Source organism: Microtus pennsylvanicus, chromosome 9 (genome assembly GCF_037038515.1).
Source record: "Microtus pennsylvanicus isolate mMicPen1 chromosome 9, mMicPen1.hap1, whole genome shotgun sequence".
Lineage (NCBI taxonomy): Eukaryota > Metazoa > Chordata > Mammalia > Rodentia > Cricetidae > Microtus > Microtus pennsylvanicus.
Genome location: NC_134587.1, coordinates 108922188 through 108941863, shown reverse-complemented (window position 1 = coordinate 108941863; position 19676 = coordinate 108922188). Strand labels below are relative to the sequence as shown.

Sequence of the window (19676 nt, the reverse complement as noted above, 5' to 3'; positions counted from 1 at the left end):
CCCCTCCCCAACCACTGGCAGCCAGCCTTGTGATTAAAGAGAATTTAATGAAATTTTCACAAGGCTGCCCAACCTTGCATGAAGTTTTCTGATGCCAAACCAGATCCCATTCCAAGGCCATGGGGGCCGGCCCTTCTGTTTGTCACCTGGGGTCCAGGGAACCTCAGGGACTACTTGGGCCAGAGTTGAGCCAGGGTTGCAATTGCAGGTTGGCTGAGAACTTCTGGGTCCAACTGGAAAACCTGGCGATTGACAGCTGGTGCCGGAGGCTGGTCCACGTGGGATGGCTGCTGCAGGCTCAGCCTGGAGTGTGGATGTGGCCCAGGCTCTGACCTGCTCCAGAACCTCTTATGGGAGTGTGTTCATCGGCCTATTTCTCCTTGATGCTTCCTGCTCAGTCCGCACAGCCAGGAGTGGAAAGGGATTCTGGGGCCTGTGTACAACGGAGGGAGGGTCACGGCAGGCATAGGGCAGGGCCTGCACTCAGGTCTTCCCACCCAGGGGTTAAGCTCACCCAGTACTTCAGGTAGGACAGATACGTGTCCCAGCCCAGTGTCAGCCCGTTGATGTAGGTGACTCGGAAATGCGGCGGAATGAAGAGGAAGTTCACGAGCTGAGCAGCTGGCCAGACGCACCAATCAGCCTGCGAGAAGGCAGGGGCTGCAGTGAGCAGGCTAGAAAGGTGGGTCTGCGAGGCCGCAGGGGGGTGGAGCTACGGTAAGGGCAGCATGGGCACGCCCACCTTGTAGAAGTCCCAGAATTTGGCCCGCAGCTCCTGGCAGCTCTCCTCCAGCGTCTGGCCCTCCAGGCTGCCAAGGCCTGGGAAGAAGACCAAGCGGTGAAAGTGAAGGTTGAGGTGGCTGCTAGGCAACGGAAGCGGCAGTGCTGGCTGTGGGAGTGACCCAGGCAGAGAAGCAAGGCTGGTCAGGGCAACTGTGAGGCTGGTGTCAGTCCAGTCTCCGCCCTCACCCTGCCCCTCCAGGGTTCATTCTCCACAGGTCGGCTGACTGCAGCTTTGCGTCCAAGCTGCTCCTAAGTCCCTCAGACCCCGGCCTTGCCACTCCACCTCTCCCCACTGGTCCCCTAGCCCCTTTTCCTCACATGGGATCTGTCCCATCCCACACGATCCTGTCCCCATTCCAGGGACACTCTCCCAACAGGTGCCTACAAAGTGCAATATGGTTGGGAGGCCGAGGCGCCAGGGCTGCACAGTGAGGCCTTCACTGTCAGCATGATTCAGCCTAGAATCAGAGGAGAGTCTCCAGGGACGACCTGCATGGTGGCCTGTGCTCTCTGTATAGACTTCAGTTAACTGATGTGGGAAAACATTGCCGAGGCAGAGGGTCCTGGACTGGAAATAGAAGCTGAGCACAAGCGTGCGGGCATGCAATTCTCTCTCACCCTGGATGTGACCTAACTAGCACTGGGAGGCAGAGGTAGGCAGATCTCTGAGTTCGAGGCCAGCCTGATCTACAGAGTCGAGTTCCAGGACGGCCAAGGCCTGTCTCGAAAAACCAAAATAAATAATAGATGAAAAATCAAGGAAAAAGAACAACCCCCATCAGCATTCCTCCAAGCACGAACCAGCCTCTACCCACCGCGGGCTCTAAGACCACAGTCCCCGCCGCTGCTTACCCAGGAAGTACCAGACGCCCAGTATGGGAGATGCCACCACCTGATCCACCAGGACCTTCTTCATCACGCTCGGGAGGCTTCGCAGGCCCGAGGCGGGGAGGAGGCGGTCCAACCACAGGTACCAGAAGTGCAGGAAGGGGCCCATGCTGCAGCCCACAGCGAACATGCTGGCTGGGGGCACAGAGAGTCAGGCGCACCCTCCTGGCTGCCGCCCGCCCCCCAAAGGGAGGACAGGCCCCGCTCACCTGAGCGCCGCGCGCTGAACCGCTGTCCCGGCCGCGCGCGCACCTCCCAGGCCTGCCGCGCGCCGTCGCCCGCGGCCATGAGCGTGCCGCAGCCCAGCGTGTTGGTGACGAGCAGCGCGCGGCCCCGGAACAGCGGCCGCCCTGCAGCCAGCGCCCTCCGAGCCCAGCGCCAGCCGCCGGAAGCCATCGCAGCGATCACGACCGAGCCGCCGCCGCCGCCAAGGGAGCCTCCGCGGCTCGCGCCCCGGCCCCGCCCCCTGCGCGCTCCAATCACACGCTTCGACGCCGATCCCGCTGCCCAATCGAATGTCGTGCCGCAGAACCGCCCTGCTCCGCACGGACCAATAAGAAGCCGGAATTCCCGCCTCTCGGCTGCATTAACCATTCGCCAACAAGCATCGCGCCGCGTCACCGCGGGGAACACGGAAGTCCTCCGCAGCGCACAGCCGACTAGCGGACGTCCGCTGGCCAATGGCAGCGTACCTGGACCGAACTGACCAATTGTGTGTCCTGCGCTTCCGGCTGGGCAGGGGCGGGGACGGACGGAGCTCCTCGTCCTCAAAGCCTCCTCGGGGCTGGCCGGGCCGCTAAGGAGCTTGACCTTGGCGTGACCTCTGCAGTACGGGACACAGTGGCCTTGAAGAACGCGGTGCCCGGGCACAGAGCATGGACACCGGTCTAACCCCAGCTGTTGCAAACCTGTTGCCACGTAGCCCAGGCTGGCCTTGAACTACTGCCCCCACGGCCGTGCCCTGTGCCTGGGTTTTGAAAACTGAGCAGTTCATTCAGCAGAAGACTAATCATGCATGCTCTTCTCCACAACTTTGTGTCCCTGCGGAAACATCCTTTCCTCCTTTATTCTTTGCTTTTAACTGTTCCACAAACCATCATGCTATTCTCTAGCTCCCGATTATCCCTAACCCTGGAACCGTGAACACATTTTCCCCTGGATGAAGTCTCTGCTCCATCCTGGGACTTGTAGTCCCTTTGTGAAACGCTAGAGACGAATCCATGAATTGTGTTCTGGCTAAGGAATGCCTACTCAGCCGTCAAAATCCCATTCTAACTTACAAAGACCCTAACCCAACACGCGGCCTCCCGGCGCTCATCCTTCCCCTGGTCCTGGTTCTGTATTTCCCGGCAGGGGACTGCCAGCAACTGGTCCCTGTCCATCCAAGGAAGGTGTGACGTCAATACTGTCAATCAAACAGTATCTAGAGTCACCTTGGTGACAAACTTAGAGCCTGAGAGATGGTCTAGTGGTTCTCAACCTTCCTAACGACCCTTTAATCCAGTTCATGTTGTGGTGACCCCCAACCATAAAATTATTTTGTTACTGCGTCATAACTGTAATTTTGCTACTGTCGTGAATCATCATGAAAATATGTGATGTCGCGACCCACAGGCTGAGAAGAATCACTAGGCTAGCCTGGGAATTGAGGTGAAATAATACCCTCCGAGTGTGGGTGCACCAGCCCCACCCACTTCCCAGCTTTGGGTGCAGCGTGACTTCAAACTCCTGCCTCTACCCTGCCTCCCCCAGCACAGGCCCTTCCTAAGTGGCTTTTGTATTTTTTCACACACACAATGAAACAGTAACTCATACGGACTGGCATTTGCGGGCTTTTCAGATGAGGCATGAACTCCAGGGTCCAGGGTACGACTCAGGCATAGACAGTGTGCTGCTGAGCATCCCCAGAGCCCTGGCTTACACACCCACATTAAAAACATAGACAGTGTGCTGAGCATCCCCAGAGCCCTGGCTTACACACCCACATTAAAAACAGAAACACAAAGTGGCACTGGCGGCACACACCTTTAATCCCAGCACTCAGGAGGCAGAGGCAGGAGGATCTCTGAGCGTTCGAGGCCAGCCTGGTCTACAGCGTGAGTTCCAGAACTAGAGAACACTTGCTGGGTTCACTGGGGTCCCACAAAGATGGAAGCTAGACCACCGAAGTCTATCAAACCAGGAGCAAACTTTATTCCAGGAAAAAAATTAAAAATTAAAGAAATAAATCTCCATGGGGCACAAAAGCTCATCGGGTAGCTGAGAGCAGAGCCAGAGATGTGCGTTTCTGACTCCCCTTTTCACAGCAAAAACCAAGTATCAGGCATGAACAAAAGAAGTTTTACAATTCCGAGGTAAAACTCAGATACAAATTGTGCTTTTTTACGTTTCCATTAACAGAGGTTTTTAGTTACACTAGTGTTTGTATTTAAGATGTTCTTCCTGCTCTCCTGATGGTGTTTACCAAAGCTCTGCTTTCCCCTGACACTGCCAGTTTTCTGTAGCAGGGAAGGGTGTGGGACAATGCACAACCAAAAAACCTAAAGTCACGTACACCCCATCACTTAAAGATTAAGTCAGCTCACATCAATTGCTGGTGGGAGGGATAGGGTATCTAAAAGCTGACCCTCAGTTTGCAGAGGGCTGCTTCAGCCTTGCAGACAGAGCTATGGGCTGTAAAGCAAAGTAGCCCACTGCTAATAGTTAATCCTTAAGCTGCTGACAGCCTGCGCTCCTTCTCCTAGGCTCACAACCTTATTTCTTTATTTCTACATTCTTATTTCTGGAATCTACATTTCTATATTTTTATTTTTGGACTCTTCACCCTGTCTCAAAAAACAAACAAGCAAACAAAAAACAAATTAAAACTCCAGGACAAATGAATCAATCTAAATTATTTATTCATTGAATTTAAATTTAGCACCATTTGGAAACAAGGCAAGATTCTTGAATACGTGGAGAGTTTTGAGGCTGTTTGGTGGGAATGTCTAAGTTTTCTCATGGGTGAGTGAGTGGTATCTCTGAGGGCTGAGGATTTGAGAAGGCTGTGCAGCTGGGCTCTTGTTTTTCTTTCCACAATGACCTTCATTTGTAGCAAACCTTCCTGGGGGGCTCAGCCATGGAGGAGCAGACATCGGGCTTCTCTGCTCCCTAGATGGGGAATGAAAGGCTAGGAGTCAGGTTTGGGGAGACTCCACCCGCCTCCAGGGTAACTCCATCCCCTCTCTAGAGAGACTCCACCCCCTCTCTGGGGAGACTCCCCCATGGGGAGACTCCACCTCCTCCAGGGAAACTCCACACCCTCTCTGGAGAGACTCTGTTCTCCCAGTTGAACCCCACTGATTTGTGACATGCTCACCTGGTACAACTGACAGACAGAGCTCAGGAGCTGACTGGGGTCCTTCAAAGGTTTCTGCAAGCCCCAGAAGACATGGGTAAGCACAGGGATACATGAGCCTGGGAATGCAGCACTAGAGCGCTGAGGCAGGAGGATCACTGATAGTTCCAGGACAAGCTCAGTTGTGCTTAACGAGGCAAGGTAGCTGGTATCAGGCATAAAAACTCTTGTGTGAGCAGAGGCCAGAGCTCAATATGTTTTTTTTTCAGATTTATTCATCTATTTCATGTGCCCCGGTGTTTCGCCAGCGTGTCTGTACACCATGCTTGTGCTATACCCATGGAGGCCATGGGCCTTAAGAGGGCGTTAGATCCACTGGAACTGGAGTTACAAATTTGGTTGCTGGGAATAAAACCAGGATCCTCTGCAAGAACAGCCAGTGCTCTAACCACTGAACCGTCTCTCCAGCCCCTCATGAAGTGTCTTCCAGTCACACTCCATCTTGGTTTTTTAAAAAACATCTCACTTGAGCTGGGCGGCAGCGCACGCCTTTAATCCCAGCACTTGGGAGGCAGAGGCAGGCGGATCTCTGTGAGTTTGAGACCAGCCTGGTCTACAGAGTGAGTTCCAGGACAGCCAGAGCTACAGAGAAACCCTGTCTCGAAAAAACAAAAACAACAACAACAACAAAAAAAAACTCACTTATTTTCAATGAGGATGTCTATATGTGTGAGTGATGATGATGGCGGGAACCGCATTCAGTTTCTCTGGAAGAGCGGAAGCCCCAGGGATCCCAGAGCCTCAATCCCACAGGACACTACTGTCTGCGCAGCGGAGGCTCTTACCTCATTGACCAGGACCCAGGGCACATACTCATGGGGCGGCTGCAGGGCCTCGGTGAGCTGGGCGTTGGCGTGCATGAGCTGCGTGCCGCGCTCCCCGGTGGCACACTCCATGATGCTGTCTGCTGACACCTCTGGAGCATACACCTGCAGGCACTGTTGGGGGGAGTAGGCTTTGCTCAGTTACCCCTGTTATCTCGCCAACAGTCACGAGTGGCCCCAAACAAGTTGCTTCCTCACTGCTCAGAGAAGGTTGCTCCAGCTTCGGCAGGCATGGGTGGGGTTCCTGAAACTGAGGCCCCGGTGCTGTTCCCGCCCCCAGGACACCTGCTCCGCAGCCTCTGCCCTCTGGTGTCCCATTACCTCGGAGTCTTTGCACTTGCTGTTTCTTCTGTTGGGACACCCTTCCTACTCCTTCCCAGTATCTCACCCTCCAGTCCTTCCAAGTGAGCAGGGCTCCAGGCTCCAGGAGGCTGGGATGTCTGGAGGCCATTGGTCCTGAATCACCCTTTTGGGGGTTATTTCTCCTATAATGCCCTGGGATGTTGGAGCGCCTGGCTTATCTCTTGTCATGATCACTGCTTCTGCACAGTGAAGGTCCCGGGTTCTGTTCACAGTGAAGATTCTGTTCACAGACCTAAGGTTTTTCCTTTCAGAGCTGGAAGCTCCCCGGACCAGGTGGAGGTCCTATGACTCGCCGCCTCCCGCCCCACCCCCCTACAGCCCCCAGCAGCCCTCGCTGCTCTCTTTCTCCCCTCTTGTTGCTTGCCTCTCCCCCTACAGCTCACCGGCTCAAGTTTCTTCTCCATGTCCTCCATCTCCTCCACACAGACGATGGTTAGCAACGCAGCCTCCTTTTCCAGTTTATCCAGCAGGCAGGCCTGGAGAGGTGGGCAAGGGTGGTCGGTGCAATGTGGCCACTTCCCCAAACACACACCCGTTCCCCGCCGCATGGGCTGCAGCTCACCTCCACCTTGTTCAGCCTGCACTCCAGCTCCCCGTGCTGGCAAGTGAATTCCCACGTGCCGCTGACATTTCTTTCCTGCAAGGCACCGACCGATCTTGGTGAGCTCAGGTAGGTTCTCAGGCGTCTCCATCCCCCGGAATCCCTCTCGCCTCTGTTTCCCCGCTTCCCATGCACCTGCGCGTTCCCGTAGGGCACCAGGGTGATGTTGATGATTTCCATAACCATCAACCAGGTCGGGAACAGATCTCGGACCAGGAAGTACCGACAAGCTCCGCACAGGGACTCATAATAGAGGCTGACATTGACAGGCGGTGCAGGGGGCAATGGGCGTGGCCCGAGCAAGCACAGATCTTGGGCCTGGAAGGAGAGAGGCGTCCAGTGAGGTGCCGCCCCGGGGCCCCCTCTCCTGAGACGCTTATGATTTGTTCACCCTGTGACACTGGGGACCAGACCCAGGGCTGTTTTATGCATGCAAGGCGTGCGGTCTACAGCTGGGCCACGCCCCGGACCTTCTGAGTCTTGCTGGAGTCTACATGGCATTCCGCAATCACAGCTTATCTGCAAAACGGAAACTAGCAAACTCGCAAACTCTCAAACAGTAGGCGCTCAGTAAATGCACCATCCTGACTACATTCGGTAAGCGCTAAGACTTGCATATTTGTAGCTGCGCATGGTGTTGCATACCTTCAGTCACAGCACTAGGGAGGCAGAGGCAGGCGTTCTAGACCAGCCTGGTCTACATAATGTGTTCCAGGATGGCCAGGCTACACTGGCCCTCCAAAAAGCAAAAACAAAAATAAATCAGAACAACATAAGAAAAAGAAAGTAAAGGAAAAATAAGACATGCATATTTGTAGTTTTTGCTCTCAGTATTGTTTGGTGGCATACACTCTGAAGCCAAAGCGGCGCTCTCTCTCTCCTCTCTCCCTCTCTCCTCTCTCCTCTCTCTCTCTCTCTCTCTCTCTCTCTCTCTCTCTCTCTCTCTCTCTCTCTCTTCACCCACGCAGACTCTATTCATTCTTCCTCTCCTGTGACCCAGGGAAACTTCACCCTGTCCTCCCGACTAGACACAGGAGGGAGTTAATGCGAGCAGACTTCCTGTTCCCGGGGAGGGCAGGAGGCGAGTCCGACTCTGAGCAAGGCACTGGGCGTGAGGGGCATGTGTTTGTTCCGTGTCAGAAGCACGCCAGCCCTCCCTTCCTCGGTTGGAACGCACACAGTAAGCGACAAGAATTGCGTGAGGGTGGAGGACGGACCAGTGGTTCAACAGGTCTGGAGCAGAAGCCACCCCCCACGCCCGCCTACTCCTCAGCTCTTGGCTCAGATGTATGCTATACGTGGTTGATAAGTGCTTGGAAGAGGCGGGAAGGTGATTGCTGCGTGTCTCAGACCTGCGATGTGGAAGCAAAACGACTTGGACACGGCCAATCCCCAGATGAGAGGTTGGGGGATGTCCCTGGGCGCGACCTTGGAGTTCCCCGAATGAGTTCACGGAGTGCCAAGAAGTCGCCTGCGTGGACGCCTAACCCTGTCCCCTCCTGAGCGTCGCGGTCCCTACCTTACAGGTGGCCGCAACTTCGGAGGACCCTTGCCGTGGAGATGCCCTGGCTGCTCTGGGGATCTCAAGCGGAAGCAGCAGCAGCAGCAGAAGGGGCAGCAATGGCAGGAGCAGAGACCGAGGCATGGCCATGGACGAAAAGGCAGTGAGGACTGCTGGCTGGGCCTTGGAGGCGGGAGACTTTAAGCAAGCAGAGGCCCCGCCCCTGAGACCACACCCCCAGGCTCCTTTTACTCCAGGGCCTCCCTTCCTGCAGGCTCCACCCCAGCCCAGAGTTGCGCCCCAAATCACGAGGCCACTCGGTCCTGTCCAGCGTTCCCTCCTCCCGCGGCCAGAAGGTACTGTCACGTCACATGAGGCTTTGGAGCAGGGACGGAAGGGGGAGTCTCCAGACACTGACCGGCTGAGACAGGAGGCAGAGTCCTCGCTTCCCACCATCTAGTTGTGCGGAGGTGGGGGGAGTGACACCCTCATCACTAATTCCTGCCCCCACCACCCCAGGCCGGCGCAAATCAGCCCCAGCACATCCTCCTACCTCTGCTGACTCCGGCTAGACCTCAGCACAGAAGCCAGCTCAGGCAGGGCAACTTCCCATCTCTAAGGTCCCGGGCTCCAGCTTGGGGTGGGGGACACAAGTGGGGTACTTTCTTCCAGCAACTGTGTGGGCAAAGCCCCCTGGCACTGGAGCGCCTCACGGGGAGGGAGGTGCGGATGCGCCTGGATGCCGCCTCTTTCCATCAGCTGCAGTTCCCATTCTGTAAAATGGGTCATGAGTGACAGACACATGGCTGACGGCAGAACCCCCAGGAAGGGCTGAGGTAACTTAGGTTGGGACTGGAACCTCTGCACCAAGTCAAGATGAAAACTGGACACGGGGGACGCTGGAGCAGTGACAGGCCACAGAACACAGCAGCAGGAAATATTCCAGGCCAGGTAGTAACTGAAGCTCCAGGCTGAGGCCAAGGACTCAGGACAGGATCTGCTCCAGTTCTGGGGAGACCGTAGTTTTCTGTGCAGGAGGCAGCAGGCTGCTGAGGAGACCTGAGTTCCACAGCTGAACTGCTACATGCTGAGGGGACCTGCTCTAACCAAGACTGGGCCTTCCAGAACCTCACATTGTTCGGGCATAGATTCCATCCCAAACGTATGCCCAGCCCCTCACTGGGGATTCTAGGCAGGGGCTCCACCCCTGAGCCACGCCCCTACCACAGTAACATTTGTTTCCTATTAATGTAAGCTTGTGAGTCTCCTGCCTCAGCTTCCCTGGATCTGGCCTCACAAGGTGGAGTTCTCCTTAAACTGCCCAAGATGTTGTCTGGACAATATCTGGAATTATGAGATAAAGGAACCCACAGAGGACTGGGTCAGAGACAGGTTCTGTCCATTCATTTGTCCTAGCTGAGCCCAAAGATGCTCCTGGACAGTCTGGGGCAGGTTGTGCGGTGGGGGTGGGAGTGGGAGCACTCAGCAAAGTACTGCTGGGCTTAGTCTCAATGTGTTCTGCCCCAGGCAGGGCTATTAGGGTTCTATTTTTGCTAATGACGACAGGCAGGCCCTAGGGACTTGTTCAACAGGCGTACAGAGGTCCAGAGCATGGCCTCACCTCATCACTCAGGGAGACGAGGAACATGAGACACCCTTGCGGATGGCCCGAGAGGTTGGCACCCCTCTTCCCGACAAGGAAGTCGTGGATTGTGTGGGTGTGACTGGCACGGCACAGCCAGCTTCTGCTGGCTTGAGCACTGTCAGAGCTCTGGGTGAGGCCTGCAGCCTGGATCAGGGGCTTTGAGATGCTGTGCTGTGTGACCCTGGACGAGGCCTTGACCTCTCTGGTGTCGAGGGTTGGGATGGAGAAAAGGGCGCACTGAGTTTAGTGTCTGGGAATCAGAATGGTAGGTGCGAACAGCGTGAGCCCAGGCAGGCCACAGTCTGTGGCTCACGACATGAGTCAAGAATTCCAGTCTCCAAAGACACTCAGCCGACAGGTACAATGTTTCATATTTGTATCAATAAACGTACCGTACAAAACCCGTTCCCCGTCAGCCCTGGGCAGGTATGGGGTCCAAGGGCAGTGACACCCAGGGTCCTTGTCTCAAAGAGGAGGAGATTGCACAGTTGGAGAACAGCGCAGGGGCCTGGGCAGGGCCAGGCAGTTGAGTTCTAATTCTGCCTTCTGGAAGGGGAACTTTGCAGCTGTGGGGTAATCCCCTGCCGCTGGTTTCACTTCGACCTTTAGAGGGGAAGTTGGGGTCTGGGGCGGGTCCCGCTCGGCCCCGAGTGTCCAGGCTAAATTCCTGGAAACAGCCCAGCGCAGTTCCTTCCTGCCCTGGCCCCGGGGATATGGCTTGAAAATCTCGGGGCACCCAGGTGGAGGCCCCGCAGCCTCTGTAAACACGGCAGTGCGCTGAGAGGACAGGGCTAAGACAGGGCAGGCGAGTGGAGTGGGGGTTTCTCAGCGGGCCATGGGCGGGCCAGGCCCGGGTGCGCGCACCGGGTGCGCAAGGGTGACGGTGAGTGCGTCGTTGTGCTGCACAAGCGACGCGTGCTGGTAGTGCAGCACCAGCTCCTTCAGGGACGCGTACAGGTTGTAGGGTTCCGCGAAGCCGAAGCCTGTGGCCGTGCGGTAGATGACGCAGTGCTTGGTATCGCCGTCCACTCTGCGGGCCCAGACAGCAGCTTAGAGGGGAGGTTATGCTGGCTCTCCAGCCCCATCTGCCTCCACCCCCTCCTGGCTGGGTAGGCAGGGCCTGGAGCACACTGGTGCTCAGTGCATTCTCAGGGAACACCCCACCCGGACCCCAGCCAGACACTCACACCACGGAGCATGCGTAACAGCCGCGCTGGCTACTCTCCCGGATGAGGAAGGTCCCGTCCCTTTTGCCACTCAGCATCTCCTCTGCCTGTGTGCGGTTGATCTTGCCCACGTACCACGTGCGCTCCTCGTGGTGGGGGAGGGTATCCTCATCCTCCATCAGTGAATACTGGCTGTGGGGTGAAGCAGGGAAGGGGCCCTGGTCACTCACCCACCACTGCCCAGCACATATGCCCTCCCCTTGATGAAGTCCTCCTTGCCCCTTACGGGGCATCACTCACTCCTCAGTCTCGTTCTTGATTCCCAGCCACTCGTTGATCTTCCTCTGTCGGGCACCTTTCTGGGTGAGCCACCTGAAAGGGAAGAGGTAGGTGAGCGTGTGTGTGAAGGGAAACTGAGGTGAGCTTGTGGATTCTCACTGCAGTACCTCTGGCTGCCGTAGGGGGCGTCAAGAACCCGTGGCTTCCCCAGCACAGGAGGGGAGGGGACAGCAATGGTGGGCACAGGGCAGCGCTTGCAGGAGTGGGAGCGCGGTGCCACTCACACAAGGTACTGGTCCCGGATCTTGCGTAGCTGCATGAGATCGGGTTTGAGGCTGTTCATGCGCTTGTCGATCTCTCGGTTGTCCGAGGCCTGCGCTCGCAGGTCCTGTTCCAGCTTCGTGCGACTCTCATGGATCTCCGCAATGCGAGACTTGAGTCGCTCTGAGTTCAGCAAGATCCTGAGGGGAGGGGCGTGGCAAACTCCTACACTTCCTCCAAAGCCCCTTTCCACACATCACCAACCTCCTTCATCGACCCACCCTCCTCACCCCCTGCACCGTGTCCCCGGAGTGGGCAGACCCACGCACCTCTGCATCTCCTTCTCATTGCCCTCTCGCCGGAAGCGCTCCAAATACTCCTTGCTGCACTTTTCCTGCGTCTGGCCCTGTTCTTCGAAGATCTTGATGGTCTCATTGAAGGCCTCTATGGCTGTGCGCTTCATCTGAAGCTCCTGCGGATAGGGTCGGCCTCAGTAGTAGTGGAGGATTTTGCTCCGACTGTCTCTTCCACAGCGAGAACAGTACCTTAGTGCTGGCCACCTAATCAACTCCTTCCTCCTCAGCCTCCACACTCTTCTCCAAACCCATCCTCCATGTCCTTTTCTGACAACTCTGAGCACCCCGGTCCCCCGTGTGCAGAGCCGGGTACCTGGGAAGTTCGTGTGTATTCCTCGTACAGCTGGTCGTACTCGCGGCTCTTGTCCTGGTACTGCTGGTGGTAGACTTTAAGCTGCGCGCCCACGGCCTCCACGCTGTCCTCCTTCACCACCTGGTCCTGCTGGTACTTGGACACAGGGTAGAGCAGGCGCGTGTCCAGCTTGGCGTTATACTGGGCCAGCGACTCGTGGCGGTAGTGAGAGATGAGCTCTACCACGGAGCAGAAGGTGAGGGGCTCCGAGAAGCCGTAGTGACCATCCCGGTGGAAGACTTTGATCAGCTTGTTGTTCCCGCCTTTCCTGCATGCGGGGGTGTGGTCAGCATCATAGGAGGCCCCAAACCCCTGGGTCCCCACTGCCTGGGCCCTGGCCCCACCTGAGGGTGAGCGTGTACTCTCCTTGGATCTTGCTGGATGCATCCCGGACCAAGAAGGTGCCGTCAGGTGTGTCCCGGAGCCTCTCATTCACCTCTTCCCTGAGGGGGACATGGGCATGGAGCCACTGACCCATACTGTCCACCCCCCTCTTCCACCACCGCAGAAAACTACCTGGAGATGTCTCCCCAGTACCACTCTGCATCCTGAAGCGACGGTGGGTTTCCTCCATTGGCCAGGGCTGTAGGGGCCGGCTTGGCCTTAGAGGGCTTGGGTGGCAGTGCTGGGGACAGGGAGACATGCATGCATTACACACCAAGTACACATGGAATCGGGAACAGAGGTGGGGGTGAGAGCACTGTCACCTGGGGGGGCAGCATCCTGCTCGTCCACGTGTTCCTGCAGCAGCCTCCCCAACAGCAGCCCTGGGAAGTCAGGCCCAAGCTCACTCCTAGGGGACAAGTTGGGCATCAAGGCCTAGAGCTGTGCCACACGCTCCCATGTGTGCACAATCGTGGGATGGCAGATGCAGAGGGAAGTCGCTTGCAGTACCCCCACAAAAAGGTTCTTCTTGGCCCCGCCCACCCAGCTGGCGTCACACCCACAGCTCTGACCACTCCCACCAAGCCCACTCACCCATCAATGTCACTCCCTGGCGGAGGTGTGCGCAGTAACAGTGGCCCAAAGGCGCTAGCGAGAGAGTGGATGGCTGCGGCCTGTGTGGAAGCTCTGCGGGCCACACGGCCCAGATGCTGCAGCAGGAACCGCAGCGTGAGTGCCTGGTGCAGCGGTAGTGTTGGGGGTTCCAGCACTGGCCCCACGGGCCCTGCAGCCTCTGCAGGCAGAGAGCCGGCCAGGGATGGTCAGCCAGGCCAGTGACTACCCACCTACCCACTACTGGTCCCCACATCCCTCCTGGGTTGTACCCTGCAGTGCCCGGTGTGCCTCTGTCGCAGCCTCAGGAGTCACGACAGCTGTAGGCAATGCCAGCAGGAAGCCCTTCACGGCATCACACAAGGTGGTGCGGCCCCACTGCTCCACGTCACTCAAGGACCAGTCTGCAGGCAGGGACAAGGTGTCACGGTCCAGCCTGGGCATACATTCGCCCTTCCCGTCAGCAGAGGAAAGCAAGCACAAGTTCTCACCTGTCCGAGGTGCAGGCAGCTCTGGTCTACTGTAGCACTCACTGTCCAGCCCTGAGGGAAGGGGACCCATGAGACCCAGGCCATCGCCCCACTGGTCACCACCCCTTCCCGTGCAGAGACTGGGATGGCCCTGGATGGGAATGCTGGGGCCACAGCCGGCCTGGACCTCACCTGCTTGCTCAACGGCCTCTATCAGCTTGACCAGAATGGGCGGAGCAGGCTCAGGTGGGGAGAACTGCTCTGCCAGGTCTGCCAGTGCAACACCTGGAAGAGGAACAGGACATGAGCCCATGCCCGCTATGCCTGTTGGCCTCAGTGTGGGTGGCTGCAGGTGGAGGCTTGGGAACCTGGGGCTACAAGGAGGGCTCCATTAGTGGGAAATGACTTCTCAAGTTACCACAAGGAATTACAAGACCAGGAACGGTGCGCCCCCCCCCCCAAAAAAAGACGAGAGCAAGGCGTGGGAGTAGACACCAGCACTCAGGCGGCGAAGGCGGGATAGCCTGTTCCTAGCCAGTCTGGGCTGCACAGAACCTTTCTCCAAAACCAAGAAGGTTGTGGTAGAGCCAGTTTCTGTACTAGGCTGGAAAAGAGAAGCCATTCCAGCCTTTTCTGCCACTTTAAATGCCTGGTCTCTAAAAGCTTCTATGGTTGGACCCATGCGGTTTGACAGTGGGTTGTGACAGCCACTGAAACTCTGCTGTGACCCACTGTGTAACCCTGAGCGCAGGGCTAATCCTCTCTGGGTTTAAACTTTGAAATAGCCAAACGGTAGTAACTTTTTTGTTTTAGGTTTTATTTTTGAGACCCACAAAGATACGCCCAGCTCTGGCTCCTGGAGTGCTGGATGTGGGGGCATGGCCAGTAGTCTGACTCTTTCTCCTACTTTGGAGGAGGGTCCTACTACATAGCCCACATGGGCCTCAAACCCGCAGCAATTCTCTTGCCTGGGTCTCCCCAGTGATGGAACCGCAGGCACCCCACACTGGGCTTCTTACCTTCTCCCACCCCAACCAAGCTGGGCCTCCCAGCCCAGCCCCCTCCCAGTAGCCTGGTTCCCTGCGGGGCCTTTTGTGTACAGGTGTCCCGCCTCGGCAAGGCTCTACCTGCCCCTACCATCTCAGTTGGCTCTGGCTCTCGGCAGGGACGCTCTGGCACGCAGCAGAGGCAAGCCAGGGCCTGCGGGGCCTTTCTGAGAGGAGCTGGCCCAGCTCTATGGAAAATGAAAAAAAGAACAAACTCCCCAAAGCAGCAGGCAGGAGGCTGGAGAGGAGGTGGGCAGCATCCAGCCTGCGGTGCAGGGGAGGAGGGGAGCGGCAGCTCTAGACCCCAATGCCAAACAGGGAGGCCCCGTGGGTAAAGGCCTTACCCTCCGGGAGATGCAGAGGAACGCTGAGGGAGCTGGCTGACCATTTCCAGGTGGTTCTTCAGGGTCTTTGCTGGGAGGGAAACTGAGGCTGCAGAGAGCCAACCTCAGCCCTGAAGGTTTGAGGGTGAGGTGGGGCATGTGAGGTGGCTGGACCTTGGCCAGCTGGGGAGGGAGGCGGCTGTTACTGGGGCAGCCACAGGCTCTGGCTGCAAGCCCAGATGGGCTGGGGCCCTGCGGCTCTCAGGGCCAGGCCTGGGCTCTGGGGACACCAGATGCTGCATGGCCCGAGCCAACCTCCCAGGACTCAGCTGCGCTGCAGATCCACCCCGAGTGAGGGCTCCAGCCAAACACTATCTGCACTGGACACAAGTTCTCCAAAAGTAGCCCCAGAACGCTCTGTGATCCTCCTGCCTCAGTCTCCCCAATGCTAGGATTCCTGGCATGTGCAACCATGTCTGGCTGCCTGAGCGTCTTCAACAGGCTTGTGGGGTCCTTGTCTCCCACTGTTCCACGCCCCAAATGGACTTCTCTGGGAGTATGGCTGCTTTTTTTTTTCCTTGAAACAAGAATGCCAACTTTATTGTGCTTATGGCTGCTTTTGAGTCTGAGCAAAAGCAGGGTTAGAGGCGCCTATGGAGGACACTGCCCCTTCAAAATGCCCGCCCGCCCTTCTCACGGCTCCTTCTTCGCTCCCTGAACCTGCCACAGGGCCTTTGCACTAGGTGTGCACATTGCCCCGAGGGCCCCCACCCTCAGCAACTCACCACCTGCTCACCAGGGTGACACATTCTCACTTCCTGAACAAGAAACCTGACCAGGACCTGTCTCCAGGGCTGAACTCAGACAGCAGTGTTCTAATGGAGGTTCTCCGCAAATAACCGCACGGCTTCCCCCAGTTCATCAGAGGAGACCTGTAGACAGACTCCCGTTCCAAGGTGTCTGCTCACCTGACTCGGAGGGCCCATCCAAGGGCCTGGCAGGCAATGGACGGGGGCCTCGTGGGCGAGGTCCTGGTCGAGCCAGAGCGACGGGTCCTAGGAACTCCACATACGTTCCAGGGAAGTCCCCTCGCTGCCGAGTACGCTCATTGAAGCCAGGCATCCAGCCCACGTTGTGTGGGCAGCGCTCCCCTCCATCCGCCACGCCCAGGGCTTGCAGGGCCCCCCGGCTCACCACCAGTAGGTCTCCAGGCAATAGCTCCAGGTCCTCGGGCCGCTCCCGGCGGAATGGGTACACAGCCCTGTACTGGAAGCCCTCAGCGCCCGCCATAGCTGGGCCTGGTGGGGTCTGGACAGTCACGTGGCTCCCGGAGGCTCCCGAGGCCCCATGGGCTGGGGCAGCCGGTGTGGTAGGCTCACAGACCTCTACTTCAGAAGTCACAGGCGGCCTCGGGGCCGCTCATGCCTCGCCACTTGTCACAGAGTCCACCATTTAGTCACCTGCGCAAGGCTGTCTCTGGTGTTTTCTCAGATCACTCAGCTTGTGTCCCCCATGAGATGGCCAGGCTGGGGCAGGCAGATCACGCTGTCATGAGCTGAGCCGTGGGTGCCCAAGCTTGCTAGCTCTTCAGGGTATGTCTGACACCAGATGAGGAAACCCAGGCCACAGGCTGCTACCATGCTCAGCCAGGGATGCCAGCCTAGAGGACATGGACGAGGCGGAGTAAGCCCTGCCAGAAAGCCCAAGCGACCTTGGGCTGGCCCTGCTCCACTCCAAGTACCAGTTTCGCCATATGTACAGGGTACACTAACAGGCGTCCTTCAGGGTTGCTGGGAGCTGAATGCTTCTCCGGCCCGCTAGGGATGGGGAAACAGGTTTGGAGCTCTCTGGAAGACTCCATTGGTCAGAAGGTAGCTAAGGTTAAACCAAACATGTACCCAAGCTCAAGATAAAGGCAGGGATAAAGGTATTGACCGCGTGGCCTCTTAGACTCGGTGTAGGAATGGTGCCCTGGGGGCTAATGAGGAAATCTGGGGGACCCCAAGAAGGGGTTGAGCCAGTAGAGCAGTGGACAAGGCCTAGCAGAGCTGAGGCCTGGGTGGGTGTCCAAGGAAGCAGAAACCCCAGTTCCTTGCAGGGGAGGGATAACAGAGTGCAAGGGTGTCCCAGCTTGCCTTAGTCTGGGGCCCTCTAGTGATGCAAGAGAGGGGAGGTGTCAAGAACCATGGGCACCTACTGCCTGCCACAGTAGGATGGGGACAGGAGCTGGGAACCATGGGCACCTTATGCCTGCCACAGTAGGATGGGGACAGGAGCTGGACACCACCATGGTGGGGTGCAGGGTGGTGATGCTCCCCAGCTGTCCTAGAATGAATCCCCATTCCGGCCTGCAGTTCGGTCCTCTGTGCATTCTCCTGGGGGGCTGAGGGTGACAGGTCCTCGTATGGGGACAACGCAGTCCATGGACAAACTAATCCCTGCAAAGGCCTGCTGGTGGAAGTCACCTGTCTAGGATGCACAGTGGCTTTCAGAACAGCACCATCCAACAGGCACCTTTCGTGCCAAGTGGAGGGTCTGGGCATCATCCCCAAATCTTGGGGACCAGGGGTAGGTGTTCAGGGCTTCATGGGCCCCTTGTAGCCTGCATGCTATATAGGTAGGGAAACTGAGGGTCGGAGAGGCCTCTCCTAAGGGAGCCTCCCGTCCGCCCCCGCGCCGTGCACGTCTGCACACGCGGAGGGGAGAAGTGTACCGCGGAACCCCTAATGCAAAAGGTGGGGCCCAGGGTGTACGCATACTCTGCGCCCTCACGAACAAGAGCGGCTAGATCCTCGTGCACCCCGAAGCCCCCCCTCCCGACACCGGAAGTGGCCGGACCCCGGGTCGTGCCCCGAAGTTCCTCCCCCCCCACCCCCCCACCCCCGCCCCGCTGCGGGCTGGGACCTCCCGGCCTTGGAGACACCGTCTCCGTACAGCAGACTACACCGCTCCACTTTCAGTTCGGAACCAGGTTCCACGCGCCCCCCACGCTCCTCGTGTCCCGGCCGCCGCCATCGACTCACCCAGTCACGGCCGCCGTCGCTACCACCACCGCCGCCGCCGCCGCAGCCGCAGCCGCGGGATCCCTGCGTCAGCCGCCGTCGCCGCGGTTCCAAGTCGTCGGGCCCGCCCCCGGGCGGAAATAGCCGAGTGCATTCGGGCCGGGAGGGCAGTCCTTCCCTCCCACCCCATACCGAGGTGGAGACCGAGCACCGAGGCACGCGGGTATGCTTCCGGAAACAGCCGAACGTACTCCCGCGGGAATGGTCGGCTGCCGTTTGCCACGAGACAGCCGAGGGTGGCCGGAAAGGGCCGAGAGCGACCGAGTCGGGAGAGCGTTCGAGGGGCTGCGGGGCTAGCAGGGAGGCTGTCGAGGGGATATGGAAACACTCGAAAGTAAGAAGGTCCGAGAACAGCCAGGCGCAGCCCGGCGGGGACAGCGAGTGCTCCCTCCGAAGCCGGAGGGCCGGACTCAGTCCTGAGACACCTGAGCCGTTCCGAAGAGCCGGACTATGACAGCGGGTTTGTTTTTTACGAAGTTGTGAAGCTGCAACACCGCGGAGCGTATCTGGAAAGAACCCAACGACCTCAAATACAAGTCTAGGGAGTTGACACTGGGGGGGGGGGGAGATACCGACGGCTTCCGGAAGTTGCCGAAGCAGTCCGGGTCCACCGGACGAGTTAGGCGGACGATGGAAGGAGTGAAAGGCGAAGGCGTTCTCATGGCAACCCTCGGCGTCCGGAAACAGCCAAAGTGTCTGCAGCCCAACACACGCGAGAACGCGGTGGCCCAAAGCCCGGAAGCACGGTTGTTTCCGGAAATAGCGACAGACGCTGGCTGTTTGTTAGGCTAAGAGCGATTATTTGCAGGAGCACCGGAAGTAGCCGAGCTTGTTCGCCTTATTTCGGAGGGAGTACTTTTCTAGCTCAGCCCAAAGACCAGGGTAGAAAATAGAGGCAGGGGGTTGCAGCGAGGTTTCAGCGGTTAGGTGCTTGCTGCTAACCCGGTCTCAGTTCCTTACACCCAAGTAAATACCAAGTAAATACCAAGTACCCGGTCTCAGTTCCTTACACCCAAGTAAATACCAGCCGCTTGTAATTGGAGGACCCGACGCCCTCTTCTGGTGTTTCTGGGACTGGGATTTGCACGCAAATGGTGCACATATAAATTAAATATACCTTAAGAGAAAATATAGACAGATGAACTTATTTGCTAATTGAACAATTAAATTACACATTTTGGAAATGGTCTCACTGTGTAGACTATGCTAGAATTAGAGGCGAATGCTGCCACGCTGGTTTTTTTTTTTTTTTAACTTTTTGTTATGTTTTGTTTTCTGAGACAGGGCTTATCTCTAGCTCTGGCTGTCCTGAAACTCGCCCTGTAGACCAGGCTGGCCTCGAACTTAGAGATCCACCTGCCTC

At 57.5% G+C, this 19676-nt stretch overlaps 3 protein-coding genes across 4 annotated transcripts; all 3 read right to left on the bottom strand.

The window, feature by feature from the left end:
• Positions 1–27: 27 nt before the first annotated feature.
• Mpv17l2 (MPV17 mitochondrial inner membrane protein like 2) lies at positions 28–2121 on the bottom strand. The gene is made up of 5 exons (XM_075987128.1): positions 1881–2121; positions 1636–1806; positions 743–819; positions 515–643; positions 28–433 (listed from the first exon to the last, which is right to left on the bottom strand). The coding sequence occupies exons 1-5, from the start codon at positions 2065–2067 to the stop codon at positions 395–397; spliced, it is 603 nt and encodes a 200-aa protein (XP_075843243.1). The 5' UTR covers positions 2068–2121; the 3' UTR covers positions 28–394.
• Positions 2122–4554: 2433 nt separating this feature from the next.
• On the bottom strand, positions 4555–8542 carry Ifi30 (IFI30 lysosomal thiol reductase). The gene is made up of 7 exons (XM_075987180.1): positions 8376–8542; positions 6992–7174; positions 6818–6892; positions 6639–6731; positions 5854–6006; positions 5030–5083; positions 4555–4821 (listed from the first exon to the last, which is right to left on the bottom strand). The coding sequence occupies exons 1-7, from the start codon at positions 8505–8507 to the stop codon at positions 4756–4758; spliced, it is 756 nt and encodes a 251-aa protein (XP_075843295.1). The 5' UTR covers positions 8508–8542; the 3' UTR covers positions 4555–4755.
• A 1814-nt stretch (positions 8543–10356) lies between these two features.
• Positions 10357–18431, bottom strand: Pik3r2 (phosphoinositide-3-kinase regulatory subunit 2). Of its 2 annotated transcripts, XM_075987160.1 has the most exons (16): positions 18275–18423; positions 16993–17720; positions 16220–16911; positions 14075–14167; positions 13904–13954; positions 13685–13816; positions 13395–13593; positions 13124–13209; positions 12933–13041; positions 12761–12859; positions 12378–12684; positions 12038–12180; positions 11732–11908; positions 11469–11540; positions 11190–11360; positions 10357–11032 (listed from the first exon to the last, which is right to left on the bottom strand). In XM_075987160.1, the coding sequence occupies exons 3-16, from the start codon at positions 16539–16541 to the stop codon at positions 10828–10830; spliced, it is 2166 nt and encodes a 721-aa protein (XP_075843275.1). In that variant the 5' UTR covers positions 16542–16911; positions 16993–17720; positions 18275–18423; the 3' UTR covers positions 10357–10827. The 2 variants fall into 2 exon arrangements, with proteins under 2 accessions (XP_075843275.1, XP_075843274.1); XM_075987159.1 differs by lacking the exon at positions 16993–17720 and having other exon boundaries at positions 18275–18431.
• Between the last annotated feature and the right edge of the window lie 1245 nt (positions 18432–19676).

Bases quoted from the DNA above. Each gene is read 5' to 3' on its own strand.
- Mpv17l2 (XM_075987128.1), bottom strand. From the start codon at position 2,067: ATGGCTTCCGGCGGCTGGCGCTGGGCTCGGAGGGCGCTGGCTGCAGGG. The intron at 1,807-1,880 runs GTGAGCGGGGCC...CTGTGCCCCCAG, and splicing joins GTTCAGCGCGCGGCGCTCAG to CCAGCATGTTCGCTGTGGGC. The intron at 820-1,635 runs GTAAGCAGCGGC...TCTTCTTCCCAG, and splicing joins GGGCGTCTGGTACTTCCTGG to GCCTTGGCAGCCTGGAGGGC.
- Ifi30 (XM_075987180.1), bottom strand. From the start codon at position 8,507: ATGGCCATGCCTCGGTCTCTGCTCCTGCCATTGCTGCCCCTTCTGCTG. The intron at 6,732-6,817 runs GTGAGCTGCAGC...CCACCTCTCCAG, and splicing joins GCAGGCTGAACAAGGTGGAG to GCCTGCCTGCTGGATAAACT. The intron at 5,084-5,853 runs GTAAGAGCCTCC...TGGGGCTTGCAG, and splicing joins CCTGGGTCCTGGTCAATGAG to AAACCTTTGAAGGACCCCAG.
- Pik3r2 (XM_075987159.1), bottom strand. From the start codon at position 16,541: ATGGCGGGCGCTGAGGGCTTCCAGTACAGGGCTGTGTACCCATTCCGC. The intron at 13,817-13,903 runs GTGAGAACTTGT...CCCTGCCTGCAG, and splicing joins GCTGCCTGCACCTCGGACAG to ACTGGTCCTTGAGTGACGTG. The intron at 11,909-12,037 runs GTGCGTGGGTCT...CCCTCCCCTCAG, and splicing joins AATGAGAAGGAGATGCAGAG to GATCTTGCTGAACTCAGAGC.